The sequence below is a fragment of the Ictalurus furcatus genome, chromosome 7 (assembly GCF_023375685.1).
Source record: "Ictalurus furcatus strain D&B chromosome 7, Billie_1.0, whole genome shotgun sequence".
Lineage (NCBI taxonomy): Eukaryota > Metazoa > Chordata > Actinopteri > Siluriformes > Ictaluridae > Ictalurus > Ictalurus furcatus.
Window position 1 is genome coordinate 31,658,832 of NC_071261.1, and position 27,261 is coordinate 31,686,092.

Sequence of the window (27,261 nt, forward strand, 5' to 3'; positions counted from 1 at the left end):
TGTTCAGGCACCAACGGCAGCTAATGCAGCATTTTTTTTTACTAGGCTCAGACAGTGGCATTTACGCCGGCAAAACTCGTCTCTTAAGCTGCCTGAACAGACCCAGTGATTTGCCGCACCCTGTTGGTACTGCTTGGTGTGTTTGAAGTGCTGTCTGTAACATCTCTGTACCCATTGCAGCTCTTGACGTGTACATTATTTCCTTAATGTGTGCCATTGTACTGGTGATACATCTTTCACTCACCTCTTACAGTGTATCATATGCTTTAAAAAACAGCATCTCATCTCTTGTATGTTCGGGTTGTACGTTGCCAGGTCCACTAATCTGCCTTTCAGTACAGTGAAGAAACCGTTCTTCTTCCCAAGGGAGAGTTGACAGATTTCTGCTTGCTTTGGTTCATGTCTCTGCCATGCAGCAAGGACCTTTTTCTTCCCAACAGGCTCTGCAGCTATAACTGATTTTTTGCTTCACTTCTCAGTGTGGCCATGCAGAATAGAGAGTGGGACTGTCTGACTGCCTGTCACTAACAGCATTATTTTGCAGTTAGGGAAGGGCTCTGCCTAAGATGTTCAAGTCTCAAACAATTTGTCAACTGATCAAATCCATCTTTCAACTACATCAGGACATGACAAACACCTCACCACATTTCTGCCCTGAAATGCAGGTTAGGAAGTGGACAAATTTTCAACAATTCACATAAACAATAAGTGATTTTAAGAATAAGTTACTCCACGTGCCAACTTAATAACAAGAGGCCACACGTCTTGTAAAGCAAAACAGTCAATCGTGTTTACGTCAGTAGGATGTCAGATATTAGATTACCAACACCTATGCTGATACCTTTTATAGTCTGCACAAGGAAGAGAGGAACAAAAGGAAGTAGATGTTACTCTTTACTCTGCTTGCACCACTAAGTAGGATTCCTAATTACAATTAAATAACAAAAAATACTTTGATGTGTCTCCTGTTAGATGAACACAGAGAAGGAGAAAGCAGAAAGCATGGCTGTGTTCAGCGCTCTGATGCGCTGCATTGAGAGAAGCCAGGCTGAGATGCTTAAGGTGATGGACGAGGAGCAGAAAGCAGCAGAGAGGCAGGCTGAAGAGTTCATTAAACATCTGCAGTGTGAAGTCACTGAGCTAAAGCGGAGAAACACCGAGCTGGAGCAGATCTCACGCACTGAGGATCACCTCCACCTCCTACAGGTCAGAGTCCCTCTGTTTCTCAATAGCAGTGCAGCACATGACAGGACAGCAGTCCCCATGCTGAGGGATTTCTCCTCTCTCCTGCTGTACTGTAGATTTACCCGACACTGTGCAGCCCTCCACACACCCAGGACTGGACTGACGTCACAATTAACTCTCATCTGAGTCTGGAGACTCTGAGGACTCAGCTTCAGGAGTCTCTCAATGAAGAAATGGAGAAGTTCCCTGAGATTAGTAAGTACCGATAACTAGTTGATTAATAAGAATTTGTGGTGAGGTGTTTTTGCAGAGTAGAGAACAATCTATCATTCCATATGATATATATGGTCTGATTCATCCAAAATGTTTCTATGAGTGATTTAAGACTGACCCGTTCATTCAGAGGGCGAAATAGGGTAAATTTTTTATTTTAATTTAAGTCTTACTGTCCCAAAAGTGCAGCGCTGAAGAGCAATGACTACTCACTTAAATGACAAGACAGACATGTACCAAAATAGATAGTGCTTAAAAAATGTTTAATTTCACAATATAAACTGATATAACCAGCTATATTATACCGTAGACTTGTTGGAACACGGTGTTTAAAGGCAAACGTATTTCGTTTGTGAAGTCCCAAATACTTACGAGTTCCGGCAGGCTGTAAACAAGTCCCGAGGAGACACGTCTGTTCAGTTTTTGAGTGCTCCACGGCAAAGAAAGACAAAGAAAACTCCAATTTCATATGACAGTTTATTACTTTACTACTATACTTACATTGCTGAGATTGAAATGACAGTGTTCGTTATTATTTCCCCCCAAACAGAACTAAAGAGCATTCAACGCTATGCAGGTGAGTCGGCTTTTACCGATGACGTAAATAAATATCTACACTGTCTCTATTACATAACGTTAAATTTTCTCTTTTAGTGGCGGTGACTCTGGATCCTAATACAGCGAATTTTTACCTCGTGTTGTCTGACGATGGGAAACAAGTTAGATGTGGACAAAACCGACACAGACTACGTGATAATGCAGAGAGGTTTAATTACTGCGCCTGTGTGCTGGGAAAGGAGAGATTCCCCTCAGGGAAATTTTACTATGAGGTAGAGGTCAGAGGGAAGACGGAGTGGGATTTAGGTGTGGCCAGGAAGTCTGTTAACAGGAAAGGAACAATTACACTCACACCTGAGAATGGGTACTGGAGTGTACTGCTGAGAAATGGGACAGAATATAAGGCTGGTGAACGTCCCCTTATTCCCCTCTCCTTGAAACAGGCTCCCCAGAAGGTAGGGGTGTTTGTTGATTATGAGGAGGGTCTGGTCTCCTTCTACGATGTTGACGCCAAGTCTCACATCTACTCTTTCACGGATCAGTGTTTTTTTGAGGATCTCTATCCATACTTCAGCCCTGGCCACAGTTATGTAGGTGAAAACTCAGCACCATTGGTCATTATGCCTGCTAAACATTTTAAGCGATAGTTTCTTAAATAAAGCCAGGGGCCCAGCATTGTCCTAAGCTGCACTAAAAGTTCCTATCAAAAAGTTACTTCTTAAAACCTATTCATGAAACGATTTTACACGAGAATTATTATTCATGTTTTATGACTTTTTGATAGTGATGACTGATATGGTGGTGGTTTGTTCTAAAATTACATTGTCTTTTCACAATAAAAAAATTATTAGCAAACAGTGTACTTGATTTCACGCATGTCATGCTAATGTATGGTAATTATTTGTTCAGCTAATTGTTAATCTCGACAAGAGTTTACATTGTAAAGTATATAGCGGATAGTGTGTAATTGAACTTACGTTAAACTAGAGCACTGAATCACATAGCCATCCTAATTAGCTTAGTGTTACCTAGAACAGAGTTGTCTAACTGTCTTTCTCACACACACACACACACTGGCTGAGTTTTTTCTAGCAGTTCACCAGCTGCAAATGATGTGCTATAAATGTACTAGGATAAAAATGCCCCACAAACACACAACTAAAGACTTGTTCTACCAAATGTAAGTCCACAGTAAGTATAAGATCCAAGTATATCACACTGACTCACACTTCGAGCATGGCCCTAACTAGCTATGAAGACAGAGAGTTGATGGAATACTATCATGTAATCAGATATCAACAGGTAACATACTGTTTTCTACACCAAAACACTGTATTTAACGGAATAAAAAATAAAAGTGCCAGAGCACTTTATGGAGGAATGGAAGGATAATATAATGGAGATTAAAACTGAGTAATTGATGTAGTACACATTCAGCACTGTGATATATTAACTATAACACATTTCTGCACAATTTTGATCCTGGTTAGGATCCTGACTTCATGTATTACAAATGGTTTGCAAAAACGCGCTGTGATGCCACTTAAAATGCCATGAAAATGTTCAGTGATGAACTGAAGCTTTAGGGGAGAACATAACCCAGTGCATGGCACATTTGAAACCCTGGTACAAATGAATTGTGGAGAATTCTTTTGTACATACAAAACGGATCTTTTTCTCAGTTTGATGAACATTTCTCAAAAAAAAAAAAAAAAGTGACTAAATAAACCCATTTAGATGGGGTTCAGAATTTGATGGCGTAGTAGCTATCATGTCAAATAAATTGATTAATTCCTTCTGGATCAGCAACAAATCCTGAGCTCGGCAAACAGTTACAGATCATGAATAAACAATGGATGGTAGAAAGTCAGGGTTAAATGCCCTAACTGCAGGTCTACCTATATAATTATATTATGTAACTATGAATGCAAAGTTTATAAAGGAGATTTGTTTTTGTAGAATATGTGGGGAGGATGATAAAGAGAGGCTGTTGAGGATTGTGTGAATGTCTGCCCTCTGGTGGCACAAATCTGTAATTGTGATTTAAAATAAATAAATAAATAAAGGAAAACACTGGGAGTGGCTTCATGATGTCACTTAGGTGAAATGAAAGGTAAAGGTTTAAAGTTGTTTCATAGTGAGAGTCCAGATCATTTCAGCTGAACACCCTCAAACAACTCAAACCACTACAGGTACATTTTATTTTTAATAATAAAGTTCATATGATATTATAGTGTTATTGATGGGACATGTTTAGCATAATTAAAAAATAATAATAATCTGTCTATGTTAATTGTATTACACACTTCAAAACGTTATTAAACATATAAGTAATATAAGTTTTAAATTCCAGTGGGATGTTCTAACAACCTTGAAATGATTTCAAGTTTATTCAAGCTTATTAAGTTATATAGGGATACGATTACCATAAATCTAATTATTGTTTTTAATTAACATATTTTTGTTTAGTTACTGAGTATAATCAAGACCAATTTCAAATTCCCCCCCTCCCCTCTCCCCTCCCCCCACCCCCTTTCTCTCACTCTCACTTTGATCAGATTTCTCTGTTAGTCTGGATGTGTTTACTGAAATAATTACTCTACTCTAAATACACTACTTAGTGTGGACACAACTTCTGCGTTATCTGCCTTAAGGAATGCTGTTCACACCACCACTGAGATTTTGCAACCAATTTGTATAGGGGAATTCCCCAAAAGTTGAAATCAGAGTACTTTCATTTCTGCCTTGGCTACACTCATCTAATAAGTCAGTTCAGCTGAAATCCGGCAGTTCCACAGAGCAAGTGAGGGAAAGTTTTGGGGGTTGAAAGTCCTGTCTGGTATGTGTGGTTTCACTCTGTATTACTCATCTGATTCCTTATAAAACTGAAGTTGATGTTAAAAACACAAACTGATTTATTCTGTGATTCAGAGCACTACTCTGTCAGAAACATGGGAGCTCCCTGGAGCTGTTCTGTAGAGACAAATGAACCTGGATTTGTCAGTCCTGCACACAGACTGACAATTCCTACAAAGCAAGAACGTCAAGTTAAAAAGGTGACATACATGTAAGACATAGAAAAAATGTCCAGAGTTTATAAATCAGAGGTTTTTTTTTAAAAAAAAATATATTAAATGACTGATATATTTATTATAGACTCACCTCGAGAAGATACCAGAAGAGGTTAAGGTTATCCAGAACACGCAGAAGGACACAGGAAAAGTACGTAACATCCCCGAACTCAAAAAAGTGAGTCTTCACCAAGTCCCAACAATAACACACGTCTTTAATGGTACATAAAACATATATGTTTTTTATTTAAAAGGATTGGACCAATAAACATACTGTGGAGATGCTGAGGAGAGCTCTGTCTCAGCTTCTGGAATCTCTCAACAAGGAAATGGACAAGTATGCTGACTCTGGTAAGTACATGTCACTCAGTGGTCAATAAGGATTTGTGCTGAGGCCATTTACTTGTCATGGTTAGTTTCACATAAACATGTCCAGTAGAACATTACATACAATGCTCTACATTGTTTTCTAATTACAGTGCTCCATTAATGGCAGGGACTTTATCACGTGCCCTGACCGTCCTTTGGTGTAAGAGTTAGAATCTGTATCCCCAAAAGGCATGTGTATAAACGTTATGACGATTCTGCAGTAATTACATCCTATTTACGAATATTTTGATCACCGTTTGTCGTATGAGCTGCAAACCATTTAGGCAGCATCTCTCAAACATCACAGACTGGTAAATTGTTGGCAACAATGTGCAATTCTGGAAAATATCATACAGTTGGAAATGGACATATACAATTAGAGAAGCCTGGTGTCGGTTTTTTTTTTTTTTTTTTTTTTTGATATGTAGGTCTGTTTCAATTCGAAACTGCACATAAATAGTTACATTACGGCATGTTGTTGTCATATGGCAACAATGACATTTTACAGTTTAACAGAATGCTCAAATAAATGTTAGCTTATCTAAAAATAAATAAATAAATAAATTCTTTAAGTATATATTGAAAAATTTGTCAAATTTTGAGAGTCCTCTGATGATGATCTTCACCAGGCCATGTGATTGCAGAAAAGGAAGTGCACACAGCACTTCCTAGTCATATGACATGCCATTTTTATTTATTATGTCAAGGTTAAAAGCTCCCTTTTCAAGTTATATAGGAAAGTAGTCGTTTTGTATTATTGCCTATCAAAAAATTGGAGATAAATTAATTGTTGCCATATGGCAACACCATGCAGTAAAGGGTTAAACCGTAGTTAGTAAGAGTTATTAAGAAGAGTTCTATGAAATGAAATTCTAGTTGGGATACTAAAATGTCAAAATATAGTTTTCTGCAACCATTTGTGTTTCATTTTTTGATTTTTCTGTTAGGTGTGATGTGTTTCGCTGCTGGATTTAGTTGAGATGTAATGTTAGTGCATTCTGTTACAAGTCTTTTGTTGTGTTTATGGAGGCTGTGTGTGTGTGTGTGTGTGTGTGTGTTTGTGCTACAGTAAACAACTGACACTTGTGATGATAGTACAATGTGTTGTAACTGAGGTGAATTATTCCACAAGTCGGCTTCTCAAGTAGGCTTGAGCGATAGACTTTCAATTTGTTGTCTTTCTGCAATCATTTAATGATAATGAGTCTTTATTAATCACGTATACATTACAAAACAGTGAAATTCTTTTCTTCGCATACCCCAGCATGTTAGGAAGTTGGGGTCAGAGCGCAGGGTCAGCCATGATACAGCGCCCCCTGGAGCAGAGAGGGTTAAGGGCCTTGCTCAAGGCCACAACAGTGGCAGTGCTGGGGCTTGAACTCCCAACCTTATGATCAGTAACCCAGACCCTTAACCGTCACACCACCACTGTCCCCTCCATTTATGTTATTTTTTTCTTTTTTGAGTGACTGCTGAGTTTTTCGTTTCAAACCGTTGCCCACCCTGTTTCACCCAGGCCCATCCTCGGTTCCATTTCTATCCTCACCACTGGTTAGAATACTAGTTTATTTGTGATTTGACTTTCAAATAATAAATTGTTATCACACTTTTCCAAACAGATCTGAAGAGAAATCAACAATATGCAGGTGTGTGGGCTCTCATTCATCACATGACTAAATATATATATCTTAATTATCACCCACTATATAAAGTTATAACGTGGTTGTAAATTGTGTCTCTGTCTCTCAGTGGATGTGACTCTGGATCCGGATACAGCTCATCCTGAACTCATCCTATCTCATGATGGAAAGCAAGTGAGACATGGAGACTTGCAACTGGATCTCCCTGATAACCCAGAGAGGTTTAATCTTTGTGTCTGTGTGTTGGGAAAGGAGGGATTCTCCTCAGGGAGATTTTACTATGAGGTGCAGGTCAGAGGGACGACTAAGTGGGATTTAGGAGTGGCCCGAGAGTCTGTTAAGAGGAAAGGAAAAATAATAACCAGCCCTACGAATGGATACTGGACAATGTGGCTGAGACACAAGACTGAATACGAGGCTTGTGACTCTCCTCCTGTTCCCCTCTCCTTGAAAGTGGCTCCTCAGAAGGTGGGGGTGTTTGTGGATTATGAAGAGGGTCTGATCTCCTTCTATGATGTTGATGCAAAGTCTCTTATCTACTCTTTCACTGGTCAGACGTTCACTGAGAAACTTTATCCATTCTTCAGTCCTTCACGCAATTACGGTGGTAAAAACTCAGCACCGCTGATCATCATGCCTGTTAAACAATCTACATGAGATCTGTTTCCCCCAGCATTGCACCAAGCAATACATTCTTGCATTAAGGAACTGTTACTGAGATTCAGGACATGCTATTTAATTCTATGTATTTATTTCATCAAATTGTGATGCAAACATAAAAAATATTTTGTTGTCAGTTTAATGCTTATCTGTAGTGTCTTCTCTTTCATACAGCGTAGCTGATAATGAGCTAATGTAATGTTTCACATTTTCATTTAGGGGACAGCAAATTTACACTGTTACACAAGCTGTACACTCACTACTTTACATTGTAGCAAAGTGTCATTTCTTCAGTGTCGTCACATGAAAAGATATAATCAAATATTTACAACAATGTGAGGGGTGTACTCACTTTTGTGAGATACTATATATATGTATATATAGCATTCTAGACCCTATTATGATGTGCTTATTTTCCTGCTGTAGACATCAGACCCAGGTGAGTGTGAGAGAGAAGGTTATTTTTCCTGTCATCAGACAGTCCCTGAGCAGCAACCTGACAGAGAGGCAGAAACGTGTCCAGGACGTGCACAACATGCAGCTCAGAAGAGTGATCTTCTCCTAGCTATATAACCGCTATATGCAACAGTAAATATAATGAAGTACAAATCTGCTTTTTTTTTGTAAATGAATTATGTGATCTCTTGCAGAAGTTTTCTTATTTGACCTGTGCGTCTACTCAGATTGTGGATAATGACAGATGACAGAGTGTCTGTGCCTTCAATGCTATCATCTGTTTTGGAATACGAGATGATTGCTCTAGATATCTTGTTTTGTTTTGAGTTTTCTTTTTTCGCTTTGCCCTGTAAATTATAGTAAATTACTCTTGATGGCTGCTAAATCCAATTAATTATAGCTTTAAACCCCTAAACACAGTAGAAAGTCACATGGACATAAATTCTGAAAACATCAAATAAATAATAGGCTAAATATTAGCCTACACAACTCTTGCTTGTGAAGCGGTATGGAGGCAATATCAAATTAAATAAGGCCAGCATGATATCTAAGGACTAAAACATACTAGGCTGTGTTATTTCCATAGGAAATCTTCATGGTGTGGTGTGATTTGGTTACAACCCCTAAGCAGATTCTTTTCGTATAACAGCACATCCCAAAGTGTTTTATACTCTTATAACACAGTCATTTGACAACAATATTTTTTCAAATGAAGTAAACAATAACTCGGCATGCTTTTTAAAAATCAGTTTATAGTTCTGTTTAATGTTGTGGCAGTTAAGTCCTGTTATCACGAGGCATTAGAAAACTAATGAACACCTCCTGACCAGTCAGATTTAAGAATTCAACAACATTATAATATAAATAGAATGACTAAATTGTTATTATTACAAGCATAAAAGCATTGATTATGGCACACAAACAGGATAAGCTCCTTTTTTTTTAGAATGTACATGGTATGACCAAAAGTATGTGGACACCTGAGTTTTGAACATCCCATTCTAAAAACGTAGGCATTAATATAGATGTGGTCTCCCCTTCACTCCTATAACTCCACTCTTCTGGAATACTTTTCACTAGATTTTGGACTGGGGCTGTGGGGATTTGCCCATTCAGCCACAAGAATGCAAGAGGTTAGGCACTGGTGTTGGATGAGAGGGCCCCTTAGTTCCAGTGAAGGGAAATTGTAATGCTACTTCATACAAAGACATTTTAGACAGTTGTGTGCTTCCAACTTTGCGGCTACAGTTTGGGGAAGGCCATATGGGTGTGATGGTCAGGTGTCCACATACTTTTGAACATATAGTGTATTGATGTGTAAACAGATTTTTTTCAAACTTTTACTAACAATATCCTTTTGATTAAGTGCCATTTGTTCTGTCTGCACTACTGTAACATAAAATGGATATAAAAGAAAAGAACTGTACCGTGATTGGTACAGAAGTCATTTTGAAAGCTGTTTAGTGTGCACTTAGGATTCATGCAGTACACAGTACTACTGTAACTAAAAGCTTCTACTCATCCTCAGCATTATGTTTTTCCACTGCAGTGGAATTTCATTCATTCTTTGCAAAGTATAAGCTCAGCTTACCATGTGTTCTGACATTACCAAGCCGTGTTTTCACATTGTGTGTCATTCCTCGTTTGATCCTGTTTCTGTCCATAGTTCATGTGTTTATGGCCTGACCTAGTTTGTCCTGTTTGCTGACTGTCTGTCTTTTGCCGGATTTTTGACCACGAGTTTGCTCAGTGATTTTGGATGATTTGCTTTGTTTTCATTAAATCGGTCTAATACAAGGATTTACACACATGCAGCCTAATTCAAGACAGATCTGATTTCCAGCATCAGGACAGGTTACTGAAAGTGAGTCTATCCTGTGCCACTTCAACACCTTTGAGGTGATTCTAGGGAAGAAAACTTGCCACTTGGGTACATTACAGTTACCCAACCAGAACGAACAGAAGTTAAAATGTACTTTAAATATGCTCCACATTAATGGAAAGGCAATATCTTTGCAAATACTCAAAAGCCGATCAAGCACACCATTGATTAATCCAGAACTAAATGAAAAAAACAGTGGAAATTTTATTTGGAATACAAAAATATAAAAAGACATAAAAAAGAGGAAAAATGGAAAATATAAGCAATATCAAGCCCTAATCCCTTAATTAAAGCAGTAGTCAATGTGTTCAAGGAGCTTTCTGTGCTGGCTGACAGGGTATGAGGCCCTGCAGATGGGACAGTCCAGAAAGCGCTCATCCAATGTGTTGGAGCTCTTTAATGGAGATGTGGGGTTCAGGATACGGTCCTGATTGGTCGTCTTATCCAAATCCAGCCTGGTGCATGAGCTTGGCTCAGAGAACCGAGTTTCTCGCTGCAGTTTCTGTATATTGTTATTAAAATAAATCAATCAATAAATAAAGTTCACTGATTTGGATTGACTGAATTACTTTTTGATTTACTTATAAAATCAACTTTACCTTTTTTTTAAAAGTGATACTTTGGTGAACGTGGATTTCCGCCGACTCCAAGCGTGTGATTTGGTCTCTAGCCTTGCGAAGCTCCTTCAGCACTTTGTGGAGCAGGTGCTGTAGACTTTGTCGGTCCTGTTTCTCGTTCTCAAAGTCTCTAGCAGACAATTGGATCTGCCAGATAAAGTTGGAAATGCTTTAGAGAATCGTTCCATCATCTATCTGGTAATATAAAGGTTCACTGAAGCAAAATCTTGTACCTGTTGCTCTAAAACAGCCATTCTTTTCTGATCTTCATGCCGTAAAGCTAAAGTTTGTCGCCAACTTCTACGCTCCACTTGCAGCTCCTCCTGGACTCGCACCACCTCACGGCTCTTCTCTTCATACTTGGCTTTCAGCTCCACCAACTCGACCTGTAGGCGGCTCGCTCTTTTGCGTTCCTCCTCCATCTCCCTCTGGCTCTTCTGCAGCTGCTTCTCCTGCTGCATGGAGGCAGGTGACTGACCTGGATCACGGTAGTCAGAAAGACAGACCTCTGAATATTACCTTTCATCAAGTTAAGAGAATCTTGAAGCACCCAGTAACCTTAGATAACCTTAGATAACAGATGAAATTTGCCATTATAGTAGAAAAAGAGCAGATGTGAAGTGGACCTTTAAAAACATTTGTTGCAGAGTTTCTCGTTGCATGTAAAAGAAGTGAATTCACTCGTGACATCACTTCCTACTGATTTTTCGGTGAGACCCTACCTTCTGATTTGGTCTCTTCGTGCTGTTGTTCTAGTGTTCGCTGGGCTTGGTTTAACTGCTGCTCGAGCTCTATACGTCTGGCCAGATTCCACTGCATACAGGACTCTCTCTCATGGTCATAAACTTTCCATTTCTGATTTTTTTCCTGAGCCTAGCACAGGGGGAAATAAAACACATGTCGTCAGGTGATGAGTTCAACTATGCTGAGCAGCAACGGAAAAGAAAATCTGAGTGTCATGCTGTCTGTCGACTCACATCTCGCAGTTGCTCCTTGAGAATGGCGATCTCACCTGAAGGAACCTATTAAATACATCAAGTATGTGATTCTTCACCTAGAACTACAACCACATATTAAAACATTTTTATACCATGGTGTTGATGAATACTCAAATCTGATGTACAATCTTAATGTACTTGCAACTTTATAATCGTCTCATCCACCATGAAAAGCCACCCTCTCCATAAAATCTCACTCATTCAGAATTATTCAATACAAATTAAATCTATCTAGACAGCGGGCTAGCCTCCAGAGGAAAACCGTATTAGCAGAACGATCAGTTATTTGCAGCTGTTCAGTTTCTTCACGTTTTACCACTATGAAGAAAAACTATTCACTTTTCATATTATTGCTGATATTTATTTATTCATTTGGAGAAAAAAAAATATGCAAAGTGACTCCTCCAAGCATGGAACACAATAGTTAAGTGATTCAGAGCTTTGAAACTTGAAGTCAAAACCTTGTGCTTCAAAACAGTTGTGTTCCTCGACCTGTAAGGGGTGCATCGTTCATAGTCTGAATTCTACAGACAAAAACAGACTCACCTCCAGCATCTTGGCTTCATCTGACTCAGGACATGCAGGATAAAGCCTTCCATTTTGTTTCGACATGTCCTCCAAGGTCATCCTCAGCTGGGCATTTTCCTTCTTTAATTTCTCAAGTTCAGCTTCTACAGCCTTTGAGCCACTGCTTTTAAATCCTAGTTTCTTTGAAAACGTTTTCATGGCTCCTTTAAATCCCATGATTGTTCCCTGGAAAACAAGTGTATACCAAGCATTAATTTATTTATTTATGAGTTAGATAGATTTAATGATCCTGGAGGGAAATTCACCTATTACAGCAGCAGACAGATAGAAGTATACTAAACGTAATTAAACATGATATTAATTAACAGTATTAATTAGTATAAGTATTTTTATTTGTATGCACCTTGATTAAATGTTGTTTATGTGGTGTTATTAAAAGACCTTATGAGTTAAAAGGTAGCTTAATTTTTTTTATTACATAATTTTCTACCAGAAATACATTTAGGGTATTGATTAGGTAAGGAATAAAACAAGATAAAGTGCATTATTTTTTAATTACAGCACACCGGAAGTGTTTAATTCCCCTCATACCACAGTAACTTGCTAAAAGGGACCATTTTTAATGAGTTAATGACACACACAGCGTTGATACCGTTCCAATGGAGGCACCGAGGTTGCAATTCTTCCGGACCTGAAGGGGGCAGCAAATACGCGCAAGTGTTTTAGTCCGTCCACAAGTGGTGAAGAAGAAGAAGACGAACAATAACAACAAGCACACGGGAAAAACTACAGAAGTTTATCTCCACCGCGCGAAGTGTGTCATGTTCTGCGTTTCATAGCTATAGTAGTGGTTTAGTACAAGGGCTTCAGAGCGCTCTCATTATTCTCTCCTGCTTTATTCTCTCCTGCATTAACCATCTTTCTGTAATAAACCGTTTTACCTTCAGAGGACGAGTCTGCGAGTGTTGTAAAATGTCCACTACAATTTGGCGTCTCCTGGCTGGACTGCACGAGTCTTTCAGATTTTCTGGAGAAGTCTGTGTTGATGTGAAGGAGGTTTGTTCTTTGTCGTGGAGACTGAAAGACTGATGTAGCCTCACCACTGACCGGTAGACGTCATCAAGAATTTAGAATTTCATGATGTCATGATGTCACGATGTCATGCAGACATAGTGTACTGCTCTCATAGTGTACTGCTCTCATAGTGTACTGCTCTCATAGTGTACTGCTCTCATAGTGTACTACTCTCATAGTGTACTGCTCTCATAGTGTACTACTCTCATAGTGTACTGCAGACATAGTGTACTGCTCTCATAGTGTACTACTCTCATAGTGTACTGCTCTCATAGTGTACTGTTCTCATAGTGTACTGTTCTCATAGTGTACTGCAGACATAGTGTACTGCTGTCATAGTGTATTGCTGTCTCTGTGGAAGGGAGTCAGTGATATAAGAAATTTATTTATTTATAAAGAGATTTTTTTAAAAATGATTTTTACAAATGGTGCTCAACAAAGGAAGCTAATTTGTGTTCAATTGAAATAAAGCTCATAGATGATCAATTTTATGTTGAATTCACAGACTGAGCTACTTTTGGGACCATGTTCAACGTGTGAGATAAATATATAAGTTTGTATATTCCCTCAGTTTTAGTCAAGAGGATTCTGCCCAAAATAGATAAGTAGATAAGCAATGATTTAAGGATTTTTTCATCCCTTCAATTTTAGATTTGAAGTTTGAGTGTTCTGTATTAGCACAGTTCTTGGTAATCATAACCCCTGGGTACTTAACCTCCTCTTTTACTGGAATACCCTCTATTTCATCTTCTAGAGAAAGTCCTGCCAAGAATATCAATACCTATATTATCCTCAGTTTTTATTTTTTATGATGAAAGACATTAATTGAACTGCTAGGTTAAACAGTAATGGTGAAATTGGGCATCCTTGGTGGATTCCTCATTTAATCTGAATTCTGGGTGATAGACCCAGGTTCAGGGAAACACTACTGAAAACATCATTGTAGAACATGGATGTTACACTACGAAACATGGGACCAGAGCCAACGATTTCTAAAATATCAAATGCCTTATGTATCAAATCAAATGGCATCAAATGCCTTAAAATATCAAATGGTATCAAATGCCTTGAAAAAAATCATTTCAAGATAACGGAGAAAAAGACATACATTTAAAAGCGAGAACTACAACCTTACTGAAGTCGTTCCTCCCACACAGGCATATCAACAAATTTACAAAGACCCATGTTACCTTATGAACTCGCCCCTGTGACCAACGCTATAGCAACATTCAGATACTATTTTCATCAGTATCGTAGCAGGGCTCTACGCTAACAATTTCTTTTAGGAGCACTTGTGCGCCGAATTACAAAAATTTTTGAGCACGGTTGAAGTTTAGGTTGTTTTTTTTATATTTATTTATGTTTTTTAGTGATGGTAACATTAATGTGCCACAATATAACACACAAGTAGGCATGAGAAAACTTGAGCTGGTCAATTATGACAGAATTTAGGAACATAGTGTGAGTCATAACACATTAATTTACCTTCTGATAAACTAAATTTCATATTTTCAGTTCATTTTACAGACTGTATGCAGAAAACAACCGTTAAACCTGTGACATGAGTGACTGGTTAAATGAGTTTAATTACTGTATAAGTTGAAACATACAACAACGTTAAAAAGGACACATGGTACAGGAATAGTAATGTAAATAATCTAATGTAAAAATGTGAGTAAAATTTATAATGAACAATTTCTCAAAAGCTGGAATGTGTAAATGCATAACTAAATTAAATAAGCAATTTGTAGCAAAAAAACAACAAGCAATTGTGCAACCATTGTAATGTGCGCTATACATCATAGGACTTCATAAGGTGTCTACTAGATCATCCAAACCACAGCGTGAAATCTGTAGCCCTGTGTATTTAATTTTTAAGTATCTAATTTACTCTTTCTGTTTGCACAGGTGTATTACTGAATCTGGCAAACATTTCTTTTCACTGCTGTGGACTGAAGTGGTGTCATCCTCTTCCACCACTTTGATCAAAACGGTCCCCAGCTTTAGTCCAGCCACACTTGCCCATGAGCAGATCGGATGTCCACATGGTTGAGTTCAGTCCAGTGAAGTCTGAGTTTGCATAGAGAAAAAGAGATCACATAAATACAGGTCAGGAAGCCAGGTTCAGGTGTGCAACATCAGGCATTACCCATCTGGCTCCACATTAAACCACTCCCCTTTGCTCAATTATAATACTAGAATTACAGCTCAGGCTCTCTTCTGACTAATGTCTGGTTCTCTAGTACTAACTTTCTTTGCTCCAACAAATCATCAAGTTATTTGGTGTCAGTTCTTTGAATATTCATAAATTATTATAACAAACTATTAGAAGACGATGGAAAGTTCTCTAGCTAGCTACCAGACTAAGATTCTGGGAGGTGGGGCTTTGTGTACAAGGAGTAAACCCAACCTTTTCAATGTTTTTGTAGTTTACCTTACAACTGCTAGAGCCCAAATCCTACCTAATACATATTTCTTACTTCATGATGTTCGGTTGGTCTTTTAAGCTTCATAACAAGCTGGTGTCATCAGTCTTACCTTGGTGTTCAGCTTCAGCTCTGAGTATACAGTATCAGCACCAACACTGGCTTTTTCTAATTGGAGCAAGAGATCTTGTATTAATCTCTAGAAAAATCCATCTAAACACATTAAATAATGGTTTTCTCTACCTTTTATTCTCATAGATTTTTTCTGTGGTTTTATTACAAGTTCACTATAAGTCACATCACCACCACTGGGTTCAGCATCAACATCTGCAGAGAGAACAAAACCATCACAGATCACCAGCCTTATAATACATCATTCATTACAGCATCACTTATACCACAGTGCTGTTGAAGTCTCAGTTTTTATAGAAACATTTCAGTGGCTATTTGTCGGTTTAAGGAAGTGGCGTCTTTGTTCCTTGGACGTTTCTGGTTAGTTGTCGAGCACATTCAAAACAACGGCAGGTGCTTTATGCACAGTGAGATTGCGATATTGTATCTTGCCATTAAAAATGTCAGTATTAAAACTAGGACCATGTTGCTCGGTGGTTGGATGCTCCCTCAGGCCCAGATATAACCTACTTATTAAATTAAAGTGTTTAGATTTCCGAACAACAAAACACACCTGGATTCCAGCAGTGAAGCGAGAAGCTGTATACTGATTAGCAATTCTAGGATATGTAGAACACACTTCAGCTCTAGTAAATAAACAACATTTGCGCCACTGAGTTGTTTGTATTTCTTTTCATGCATTAGGACTCTGACCATATTAATTTAAATGTGTCCAATATTCTAAACAAGCCCTTCTTTCATCAAGTTAATATTTCCATATAAATCAGTATTATACTCTATGCTATATACTCTAAGTAAGTATTATATTCTATATTACTTAGATAAAGCAGTTATCAGACCTTTCTTTATTTTGCAGAACCACAGCAGGATCATTAAGATTAATAAAATAATGAAGAAGAAGGCCACACTCAGTCCCACAGCCACTCCTACTGTTCCAGCGCTGGATCTAGAACCTGAGCCTGAGAAAAGAAAGAGACCAGAATTTAAGCATTTAAACAGTGTACATCTAAACGCTGTCATTTAAGATAGAAATAAATAAAAATAAATTCTCACAAGGTTTCTCACCTCTGACTGAGACCCAGCTTTTCGGTGACTCTCTTCTCTCTGGGTGTTTACAGTGGTAGAAACCTTCATCTGACTTTGAGACAGTTCGGATGATCATCTCTCCTGTAGTCTGGTTCTGGAGAACTGATCCATCTTTATAGAAATCAGCTCGGAGGTTTGAGGACTTTGTGTAGCGATATAAACAGCATAGAGTCAGAGGATGTCCCTCAGTCACAGGATGGACAGGACTCTCCAGGATCACATCACCATCTAGAACACAGAAAATCACATGTACAGCAAAAATTACAACATGAATATTTCTTTATATAAACAGTGAATAATTATATAAATATCCTTAGTTTATGGTGTGTAATACAATAACTAATTGATATGTATTATAGTGTAAAGCCAATACTGACTGAAAGTTACAGAGACTGCAGTTATTTGAACAAACTCTGATCAACACTACTTGATTTCAGTGTGAAACTCATTAGTGTTATTGTGTTTGTGGTGTTGAATTGGATGAAAACTCTTTAGGAGTGTAAAACTAGAGTAGTGTAGAGTCACATTACAGCCTCATTCAGTGTTTTACCTGCTCTACCGTAGCTGATTCAGCTCATGAGAGAAACTCCACTGTGCCGTTCTGTTGCTGTCTTCAGGTAATATTAAAATGACAAAACATTCAGAACTTTCAAAACATTACTGAGATAAACCAGTTCAGTGTGTCTTGTTGAACAGTTCTCCCAGTTGGAAACTCAGAGTTCTGAATATTCTGTAATGAAACATTTCCCTTTTCCTTTAACAATAAACACACTACATGAAGACTCACCATGCACTGTGATGTTGACAGGATTACTGTTTTCTCCAGATTCAGACTCACACCAGTGAACTCCAGTGTAGGATGTGTAGAGGAAGCTGATTTTACATGTAGATCCTGTAACTGATCCCCACCATGAACAATCTGACACTATCGCACTGTGTGTGTATCGAATCACTGTCCATCCAGTAGAGTTACTCTGGTCCTCACAGCTCAGTGAGAGAGAGTCTCTAGTAAAGTGTTGAGTTCTGCTGGGATTGATGATCAGAGACAGTGGAGGAGATTCACCTTAAACACAGAACATTATAATTCACGTGTTATTATGATTGTGTTTTCATGACATAACTTACACTGACCACATTTACACCTCGTTTAATTAAACAGTGCTATTTGAAGGAGAAGAATCCTCTACCAGTGCTTAGGGCTATTCAACTGCCTTAAACATTCCTCACTCAGGAGGGTGAATATAAAGATTTTTACACCAAACATTATCACAGCTGTGAGTCTCCAAATTTAAAATCAATACTGTGTACATTTATATATTTTATTTAAGCATCTATATTCAATACTGCAACACACCAGTGATCCATAGTGGCTGTCGAAGACTGTACTCTGTGAAAAAGGGTCGTTCTTCTCTCTTTCCTCTGCACATATAAACTCCTGTGTGATTAAGAGCAGCAGGACTGAGAGTGTAGGAGCCTCCAGATCCTCTGCTGCTGTCTGAGAGGGGCACCACTCTATACATGATACGGCCATCATTGTCTCTGTAGAGAATCTCTCTGTACCAGCTGAATGTCCAGTCTGTAGAGGAGTCTGTAATCTCACAGCTTAGAGTCACTGAGTCTCCTTCAGTCAGCCAGCTCTGTGGAGATACACTCAGTACTGCCTCTGGTCTCTCTGTACACACAAATATATAAACATATAATATATATATTGCAGTATCTGCACATTTACTTTATACACAACAATCCTGCTATGACTAAAATATCATCTAAAGAGTACAGAATAGTAACGATCCTAAATATTAATATAAAACTAATTACACTGAGTCATTAGACGAGGCATTAGGAATGTGTTCATTCTTCGCGTCCTCATCACTGCATGGTTTATTTTTTGATAAATAAGTAGGATCACCTGTACCCAATGGTCTATATGTCACATGTGAGTGAATCTGTCACTGAGAAACACACTCAACTGCTTTACTTTAACATCTCACCAGCCACAGATGAACACTTTGTAAAATGATGTATTTCAAGATGTGTTTTAGAATAAGAAAAGAAACGAATAGTTATGTAATATATTTATTAACAATCCTTCTGATTTTAAAGCTGTGATGAAAGAAGTGGAAAATCCTGATGTACCGCTCACTTTATGTGCAAAAGGAGCATTAGTATGGAGTAAAGAGGATGTAAGAGCGCTGTTCACTGACCCTTACTCAGAGACTTTTATTATGAGAGCTCATGTTATTATGAAGCGGCGCAGTTCTCCAGGAAGGAAAAGCCACATTGCAACCACCAGAGCTGTGAGTGTTTGTGTATGCACTGGCACTGTAGACGAACAGCGATGGTGTTATCAGCCCCAAACTAGTGCTTTGTCCGAAATCGCCTACTGTGATAGTATAGTATATACTATATTCTGAATTCGATACTATATTATGCACTATATTACTCACTATACACTCTGCCGTCTAATGTATGACTTCAGAAGGCAGGGGCGGATTTAGTGATTTGGGGGCCCTAGGCAAAATGTAGGAATGGAGCCCTCATTTCAGTGTTTTAACATCGATACTTAAATTTTCAGCATATGTTATTTAGCATTAATAACAATAATCAGGGTGAACTGGGACCAAAACGTGGCCCTGGACTTTCTGGCCCAGAGCGGACCTCCACACCCGGCCTACAACATGCCACATCATAACACACCAGCTCATTGATGGTTAGACCAATTTTTAACACCAGTTACTAGAATAAATATATAACACTATACTGAAACATAAATGCTATTGAACAGATATCTAGTCATATTTGTTAAACAGGCAAACAGAAAACAGAAGAACAGTGTGACAAAGAATATAAAACAATCAAGACAGCGTGTTAGCTAGTGAGGGGACATCATCTGGGTGCAGTGTAGGAGAGCTGCACCACTCAGCTGTACATCTCCTCAATCAGGACTAAAACTTTATTTTTTAGCACTAACATGAATCCACATCTCATCATTTTACCCCCAAAAATAGACCACTACTACTACAACTACTACTACTACTATAATAATAATAATAATAATAATAATAATAATAATGTATTTTATTTTTCTAATGTTAATATTATGAAATGAATCTTGATATTAGGCCTATATTAATAAATAAGTCGATTTCACTAGATTGTTAACCAAGAGCAAACAATAAGTCACTGTATGGTACAGTAGGACAGCAGCTTATTAAAATATTTTTTCTAAATTGTGGTAATATTTATTTGAAGTAGCACTGAACATGAATCCACATCTGAATGGCACACTATCATCATGTGACATTAAACTCATATGATCATGTCTGCAGAGTTCAGGGTTTCATTTGGGAGCAGGTCAAAGTGCACTTTAAGTTCCCGGATGATGCGCTCATTCAACTGAAAAAACGAAGTGTGGAATGATGGACACTTCATGCACTCAACAGTCGCAGCTTTCCTTAAACAGTAAAGTGTACCAATTCATTTTTGTAATCTGTTTGGCTATTTCGCTAATGTTAGCGCCATCGCATTACGTGCATTTGACGTAATTTGCCGTTGACCGGGAAACAGCATATACTTCCAGTTAGTACAATACTGAAAATGTGCCATTTGAGACCATACTACCCTTCTAAAATTCATACACTAGATGGCAGAGTGTATAGTGTATAGTATAAGTGTATAGTGAATTGTATGTTATTTGGAACACACTATTTGTTTTTTCGGTTGAATGAGTGAGTCATCCGGGAAGTTAAAGTGCACTTTGTTTTTTGGGGTTTTTCCAGTGTGAACACACTAATCACGCTATTTATATTACAAAATGGCACAGAATAGTGCATAAGTGTGCAATTTTGGACGCACTATATGACTACGATCCCAAACATACTACATCTGTCATGTTGGCATTGTCATGTGACCTTCGACATCATCATAAACACAAAAATCTTAAAGGAACCACCAGGTTAAAGCAACCGCACTAACGGCAAAATGCACGTCAGGAAAGTTAACTGAATCAGTAATTTAATGTGGGAAAATAACTGAGTTAACTCAGATGAAACAAGTTGACAAACTCTGCATAGTAATGTGCAAACACAAGCTTCTGAGCTCCAATTCAAACCAGACATGTACACATAAATAAACAAATAAATGTAGAATATAACTATATATAATCACCTTGAGCATGTGGCACTGGTGTAAGTGAAATCAGCACTGAAACAGAACAGAAACAGAGAACATGGAAAAGATTTAACGTATGATTGAAAGCAGAATATATTCAACAAACTGATCTCATCTGTAAGGAACACAATATACTGCACTCTCATTTATAATTAAAGTCTAAAAAGACTAAAGTAAATGCCATGGTCTGCAAAGAGCTTACAACAAATGTATGGGCTCTCACTGTTGAAAAATATTAATCTTCAAAAGAACTTCCAAAACATTACATATACCATGGAACAATGTGAAAACCAGAAGTGGAGAAAATGGGGCACTACAGTGACGTTACCAAGAACAGGATGTCCCTCCAAAATTGATGAAAGGAGAAGAGGGAATCATGAGGGAATCATGGATAGCTCCAAATACCAATTTATTTAGCAAAAACTGCAGGCCTCTGTTGTACAGCTGAAGATGAACAAAAATATTCACCTTCCAACACAACCACAATCCAAGTCAACAAAGAAATGGCTTCAGAATGGTCTTGCATTCATAAATGGTAAATGGTCTGAACTTATGTAGTGCTTTTTAACCTTTTTTTGTTCTACAAAGTGCTTTACACTGTCTCATTCACCCATTCACACACACCAATGGCTGCAGAGCTGCCATGCAAGATGCTAGCCTACCATTGGGAGCAACTTGGGGTCCAGTGTTTTGCACAAGGACACTTCGGCATGTGGAGTCACGTGGGCCACGAATCAAACCACCAACCCTACAATTAGAGGTCAACCCGCTCTACCACCTGAGCCACAGCCGCCCCTTCAGAAGAAGAAGATAAAGTTTCGGAATGGCCCAGTCAACCATAATGAAAAGAGGGTCTTAATGCAGTGTTCAGACATGTGATAGTGTTCATTTCAATTATTTTATTATCTCCAGGAAAATCATACCCATAAATGTATGAGATGTAAAGGAAGAACTGTTACACATGCATGTTTGCAGGTCCACATCTAGTGTGAAGGTTTGCCCCATAGCTAAAAGTGATATTCCTCCTCACGAGCGGTACTGTAATCTACATATAAACGTAGTCTAAACAATTATGCACCTTAATCATTTAGAATTTTCATTTAACATCACATTACAAATATTTATATTATTATATTATTATAAAATATATTAAACATCAAGTTGTAAATCACAATAATAATTTATATGTGCATTATTATCCACAATACCCAAGTAAATTTGTAAAGACCGTTGAAGTGTGAAATTTAGTGTTAATGTAATTCCATGAGCATGTCTCTGTAACGTAATGGAGGCTGAGACGGAAGCAAGTGCAGGTTAGGTAGTTTAATACAATAGTCCAAAAGATCAGGCAGAAATCAATGTACATAGGCAGGCAAGGGTCAATCGAACAGGCAAACAGTCCAAACTAGGCAAAGCAAAGAGACAAGGTCATAAACAAGAGCAAGGTTAAAACCAGAATAAACAAACACAAGATCAAGGCATCAAGGATTGGTAACAACAGAGACTGAAGGCAACTGAGCGTATACTTCGCAAAGAGTGAATGCATGGAAGGTCCTTTTAAACTGTGGTTGTGATTGTGCTGTGAATTGGATGCAGGTGTGCGATTAGAATGAAGGTGAGTGTTCTGGGGTTTGTCCATGGCGGCCATGTTTGTCGGCCACAGTGCAGGATGGGAAATGTAGTAACTGGTTTGCTGTGAATTGACAGTCTCCTACTTTGTCCGTGACCTGTAAAGGGGGTGTCTTCACCACACCTCCAGAAACCCCCATTCTACATTGCAGTACTGAAGCCCCTGGCGTTTAGTGAAAGCCTCAGGCGAACACCATGCCTCAACTCCCATCTCTACTGCACACACTTTGTCTCCAACACTCTCTACTACACACACTATGGCTTTAATTTTCATTTAATGATTAAATGTGAAGAAGATGGCTGATTTTGGCCAACAATAAGTTCCACTTAAGTAAGCAAGTGAAACACAAGTGAAGTTATATTTATCCAGCATAGTTTCGAGTCAGTTATCACACATTCACACCTACGCCTCTTCTTCACAGCTGAACTCGGGCCAGTTACTTTAAAAAGAAAAGCAACACCACAATGACCAACAGCCTATCTCTGCTCTCAGGCCTCTAACTCAACTAACTAATTGGTAAATAATAATTACTAGTTAAAAATAAACTCTGTGCATTAGTTTGGTATTAGTGTGCATTAGATTTAACTTTCTGTACTGAGATTTTTCCCTGCACAGACCATAATAGTAACAAAAATGGAAATGTAGATTATAAGGCATTTTCTCAGTAAGTCTAGTTAACACTAACATGGTTTCTGTTCACAGGAAACACCACCAGAGTCTCACCACAGCAGCTAAAGACATTTCAGTTATTCACAACCCTGACTTCCATTGGTGAAAGTACAAAAACCGTCCAGTCATTTTCTTTTAGCAGATCAAATGATCATGAGAGGTTGTCACTGAGCAGCAGATGACAGCAGGACACAGAAGATCAGCTACAGATTCCAACAATACAGACTCGTTTACACTCATTAGATTAATTAAACCCTGTGTTTTAAACTTGCTCTACTTGTACTCTTACCTGTTGAACTATCATAGTTACTGAGAGTAGTTACACATCAAACTAAACCCTTCTCATAACAGATATGGATACACTGATCCACCTGAGCAGTCATGCTGAAGTACACACAATGCCCTAATCACACAATAAGCTCATCACTCAGGACATTCAGACTGCAGATGAACAACTTTATACCCCACCACTCACTCTAATGAAGACACAAAGAGAACATTTACTCACAGAGCATCACAGCGAGTGGACTGAACTCCATCCTGTCTCTCTAACGACTGACTGACTGACTGAGCAGTGGTGTGTGGTAAAATCTCAGCACTTCCTGTGTTTTCTCGCTGTCAGATTGCACCACAAGGAAAGAAAGAAAGAACGAGAATGGGTGTATCTACGATCTTTAACTTCTGTTTTAGTACATGCAGACTCTGTATCTGCTCTTCCTTCCTCTTTCCAGAATAATACTGAATATTAAATACTTGCTGTTTCTCTCTAACACCCAGACACAAAAGAGGACAGTGACAATAAAGGAGAGCAGAGGTGTGTGCTAAGGTCCTGTGTTCTCACAGAGCAAATGATACAGAAAGAGATAGATAGATAGATAGATAGAGACAGAGAGAGAGAGAGAGAGAGAGAGAGAGAGAGAGATCTTCAACTTCTCTTTTAGGAGATATAGACTTTGCTGTGTCCTTTCCTTCCTCTTTCTAGGTAAATCACAATGTTTTTAACTCACACAGTTACATACATACAAAAGTGGACAAATGACAGCAGCAGTGGTCAGCTAATTTTATCTCGGATAACATACAAATATTTTAGATAGCTGCGGTGGGGGATTGAACACATTTTGGTACAAAGTACAATGAGACCTCAAATTACTGTAGATTTTACAGTAATTCACTGGAAACCTGTGTTTATATATCAGGAACTTTGCCAATGCAAGGCTTAATGTGAACGCAACAACAGGACATCACATAATACACTGAGTCTCAAGAATCTCAATTAAATCCAGCAGCTAAACACATGACACCTAACAGAAAATCACAAAATGAAACAAACTGGTTGCAGAAAACTGGCTGATAAAATATGTTTTTACTTCTTTGTTTGAGTGCTTTTGACATTAAAGTCAACCAGAATTGATTTTTCAATTTAATACTATTCGCGATCTTTAGTAAGATGGCGGCATAGCAGTAGCACGCAGCGGCCTCTCCGGATCCATAATGGTGCTGTTTTTGTTTCGTAGCCGATTTATTTATTTATTTATTTATTTATTTATTACAGCACATGGACATCAGAGCAACTGGTGTTTATGTTTACCATTGTAGGACACTGCTAAAATACAGAAATCATGCAACAATCAACCTGCATGATGATCTGCTGGAGAAGCTACATGATCTTGGTTCACTGTGGAGACAAGGCCTCCAGTCCTAGGCATACCAGTGTTAAGTAGCAATAATATAAATGCGATTAGCAGTGCAGAAAAAGCAGAACTTTTGGTAAAAACTTTTGTGAAGATCCACAGTATTGAAAATCTATCCTCAACAGCCAAGCAGTATAGAGATCAGACACTTGCCCAAAATCCAGGGATAGTAGAAAGAAGGACTACATCAGGGGGAGAGTTTACTTGCCATTTGCTCTATTTGAATTAAAAAGCGCCGTATCAAATGCACGGCAAACGGCACCAGGGAAAGACGATATATGCTATAGCATGTTAGGTCACATGAGGGACATCACACTTGATGTAGTATTAAGACTAAGTTCAATATGGTATGGAATACAGGAAAAATCCCACTAACATGGAAACAGGCAGTTCTAGTTCCAATACTCAAACCTCAAAGACCTGTCAGATCAGCAAGTTATAAACCCATAGCATTAACATCACAGTTAGGGAAAACTATGGAGAGGATGGTAACAGATAGATTAGATCACTATATATAGAAAGTAAAGGGCTTCTCTCACCGTATCAGTCAGGATTTCGTAAAGGTAGAGGGACCAAGGATTCTGTATTATGCCTAGATTCAGAAGTTAGGAAAGCTCAGACTAACAAAGAAAGTGTAATTGCTGTATTTTTTGATGTTGAAAAAGCGTATGATACGCTTTGGAAGGATGGACTTCTAATTAAACTAGGCAAATTATGAATAAATGGTAAGATATATAATTGGGTATTAGACTTCCTGAACAGAAGAACAATAGAAGTTAGAGTAGGTGCAGAGTACTCAAATACAGTATCTCACGAAAGTGAGTACACCCCTCACATATACACTGTTACACAAGCTGTACACTCACTACTTTACATTGGAGCAAAGTGTCATTTCTTCAGTGTCGTCACATGAAAAGATATCATCAAATATTTACAAAAATGTGAGGGGTGTACCCACTTTTGTGAGATACTGTATGTATATATATGTATATATATATATATATATATATATATATATATATATATATATATACATATATTTATATTTATATATATATATATAATTTCATTTGTGTGCTTAAAGCTCATCACCTCTTCTACCATATGAAACTGTTTTATTCAGCTGCAAATATGAGTTTGCGACAGGTAACAAATGCCTGGGGTTCAGATGTTTATTTACACAAGTGTAAACATGTTACAATCAGTGTTACACTCATGGTACAAGCACATTTTATGAATAGTATTTACTGTATATTATTACTGTCGCGATCTCCACTGCAGATGGCGCTGCGGCGCACGACGTGCACGGGGAGCCGGAGGGCGTGCGCGTGCACGCGCGGTGAGTGCACATGGATGATGGTGACTGTGTTTATAACGGACACGTGCACTTGTTTGGTTTCTGTTCTGTCTCCTCCTTGTTTAGTCATTGGTTGGTTTCGAGGGTGTGTATTAATTGTTTCAGCTGTTTACGTTCAGGTTTGATTAAGTGTGTTACTTAAGCCCCTCGTGTTGCTGCGCATTTCGCACAGTATTAAATGTATAGACGCCAAGTATATGTGAGCTACCTGGATGCTAGCAGTCATGTTGTCGTGCCATGTGTTTGTTCCCTGCTTTGAACCTAGTCTCATGTTTTTCCAGTTTAGACCGCGATCCCTGTTTGTTAAGTTCTGGTTGTAAATAAAGACATTCATCTGCAATTGCTTCCGCATCGAGTCTCGATTCGTAACAATTACTATATGTAAATACTATTCATCCTACTATCTACATAGTATTTATTCTGTTGATTACAATGCAATGAGGGGAAGAATATTTTATATTTCTTACAGTGTACATTTGATGCCTCTTGTTTCAGACTCACACTGTACATATTTTATTTTACCAAGGTTTAATGTTTTGTAGAGCATTTATGCACTCCACTGTTTTCATCACATGCAACTGCTTTAAGATTACACAGGAAGCCCAGGTTTCATTAAAATGCAGAACTGACATGTTTACCAAAGGGTCTATATTATTCATCAATCTTGGTAAAATTTCATATTTCAGTGAATGAAATGATCAAATATTTCACTTCAATTTCACACCATTCATTCATTTATCTCAAATTGTTTTCCACGAACAGTGCAGCCTGCATGAAAATCTCCTGTGA

At 38.2% G+C, this 27,261-nt stretch overlaps 3 protein-coding genes across 3 annotated transcripts in view; 1 reads left to right on the forward strand and 2 right to left on the reverse strand.

The window, feature by feature from the left end:
• LOC128610744 (E3 ubiquitin-protein ligase TRIM39-like) overlaps positions 1-8,206 on the forward strand; it is a 10,531-nt gene extending 2,325 nt beyond the window's left edge. The window contains exons 3-11 of the mRNA XM_053630161.1: positions 973-1,206; positions 1,302-1,440; positions 2,009-2,035; positions 2,113-2,662; positions 4,895-5,072; positions 5,173-5,265; positions 5,342-5,438; positions 7,076-7,102; positions 7,206-8,206. Coding sequence (XP_053486136.1) covers positions 973-1,206; positions 1,302-1,440; positions 2,009-2,035; positions 2,113-2,662; positions 4,895-5,072; positions 5,173-5,265; positions 5,342-5,438; positions 7,076-7,102; positions 7,206-7,753 — 1,893 coding nt within the window. The 3' untranslated portion in view covers positions 7,754-8,206. The remainder of the gene's footprint in view (positions 1-972; positions 1,207-1,301; positions 1,441-2,008; positions 2,036-2,112; positions 2,663-4,894; positions 5,073-5,172; positions 5,266-5,341; positions 5,439-7,075; positions 7,103-7,205) is intronic.
• Positions 8,207-10,274: 2,068 nt separating this feature from the next.
• On the reverse strand, positions 10,275-13,336 carry LOC128610484 (centrosomal protein of 55 kDa-like). Its single transcript, XM_053629824.1, has 7 exons — positions 13,179-13,336; positions 12,256-12,462; positions 11,689-11,733; positions 11,434-11,584; positions 10,945-11,189; positions 10,694-10,858; positions 10,275-10,596 (listed from the first exon to the last, which is right to left on the reverse strand). The coding sequence occupies exons 2-7, from the start codon at positions 12,451-12,453 to the stop codon at positions 10,378-10,380; spliced, it is 1,023 nt and encodes a 340-aa protein (XP_053485799.1). The 5' UTR covers positions 12,454-12,462; positions 13,179-13,336; the 3' UTR covers positions 10,275-10,377.
• A 1,297-nt stretch (positions 13,337-14,633) lies between these two features.
• Positions 14,634-23,967, reverse strand: LOC128610482 (killer cell immunoglobulin-like receptor 3DL1). The gene is made up of 9 exons (XM_053629822.1): positions 23,933-23,967; positions 21,123-21,158; positions 18,310-18,627; positions 17,743-18,018; positions 16,935-17,183; positions 16,709-16,828; positions 15,981-16,064; positions 15,850-15,905; positions 14,634-15,381 (listed from the first exon to the last, which is right to left on the reverse strand). Exons 1-9 carry the CDS (start codon positions 23,961-23,963, stop codon positions 15,367-15,369), a joined length of 1,185 nt encoding a protein of 394 aa, XP_053485797.1. The 5' UTR covers positions 23,964-23,967; the 3' UTR covers positions 14,634-15,366.
• Between the last annotated feature and the right edge of the window lie 3,294 nt (positions 23,968-27,261).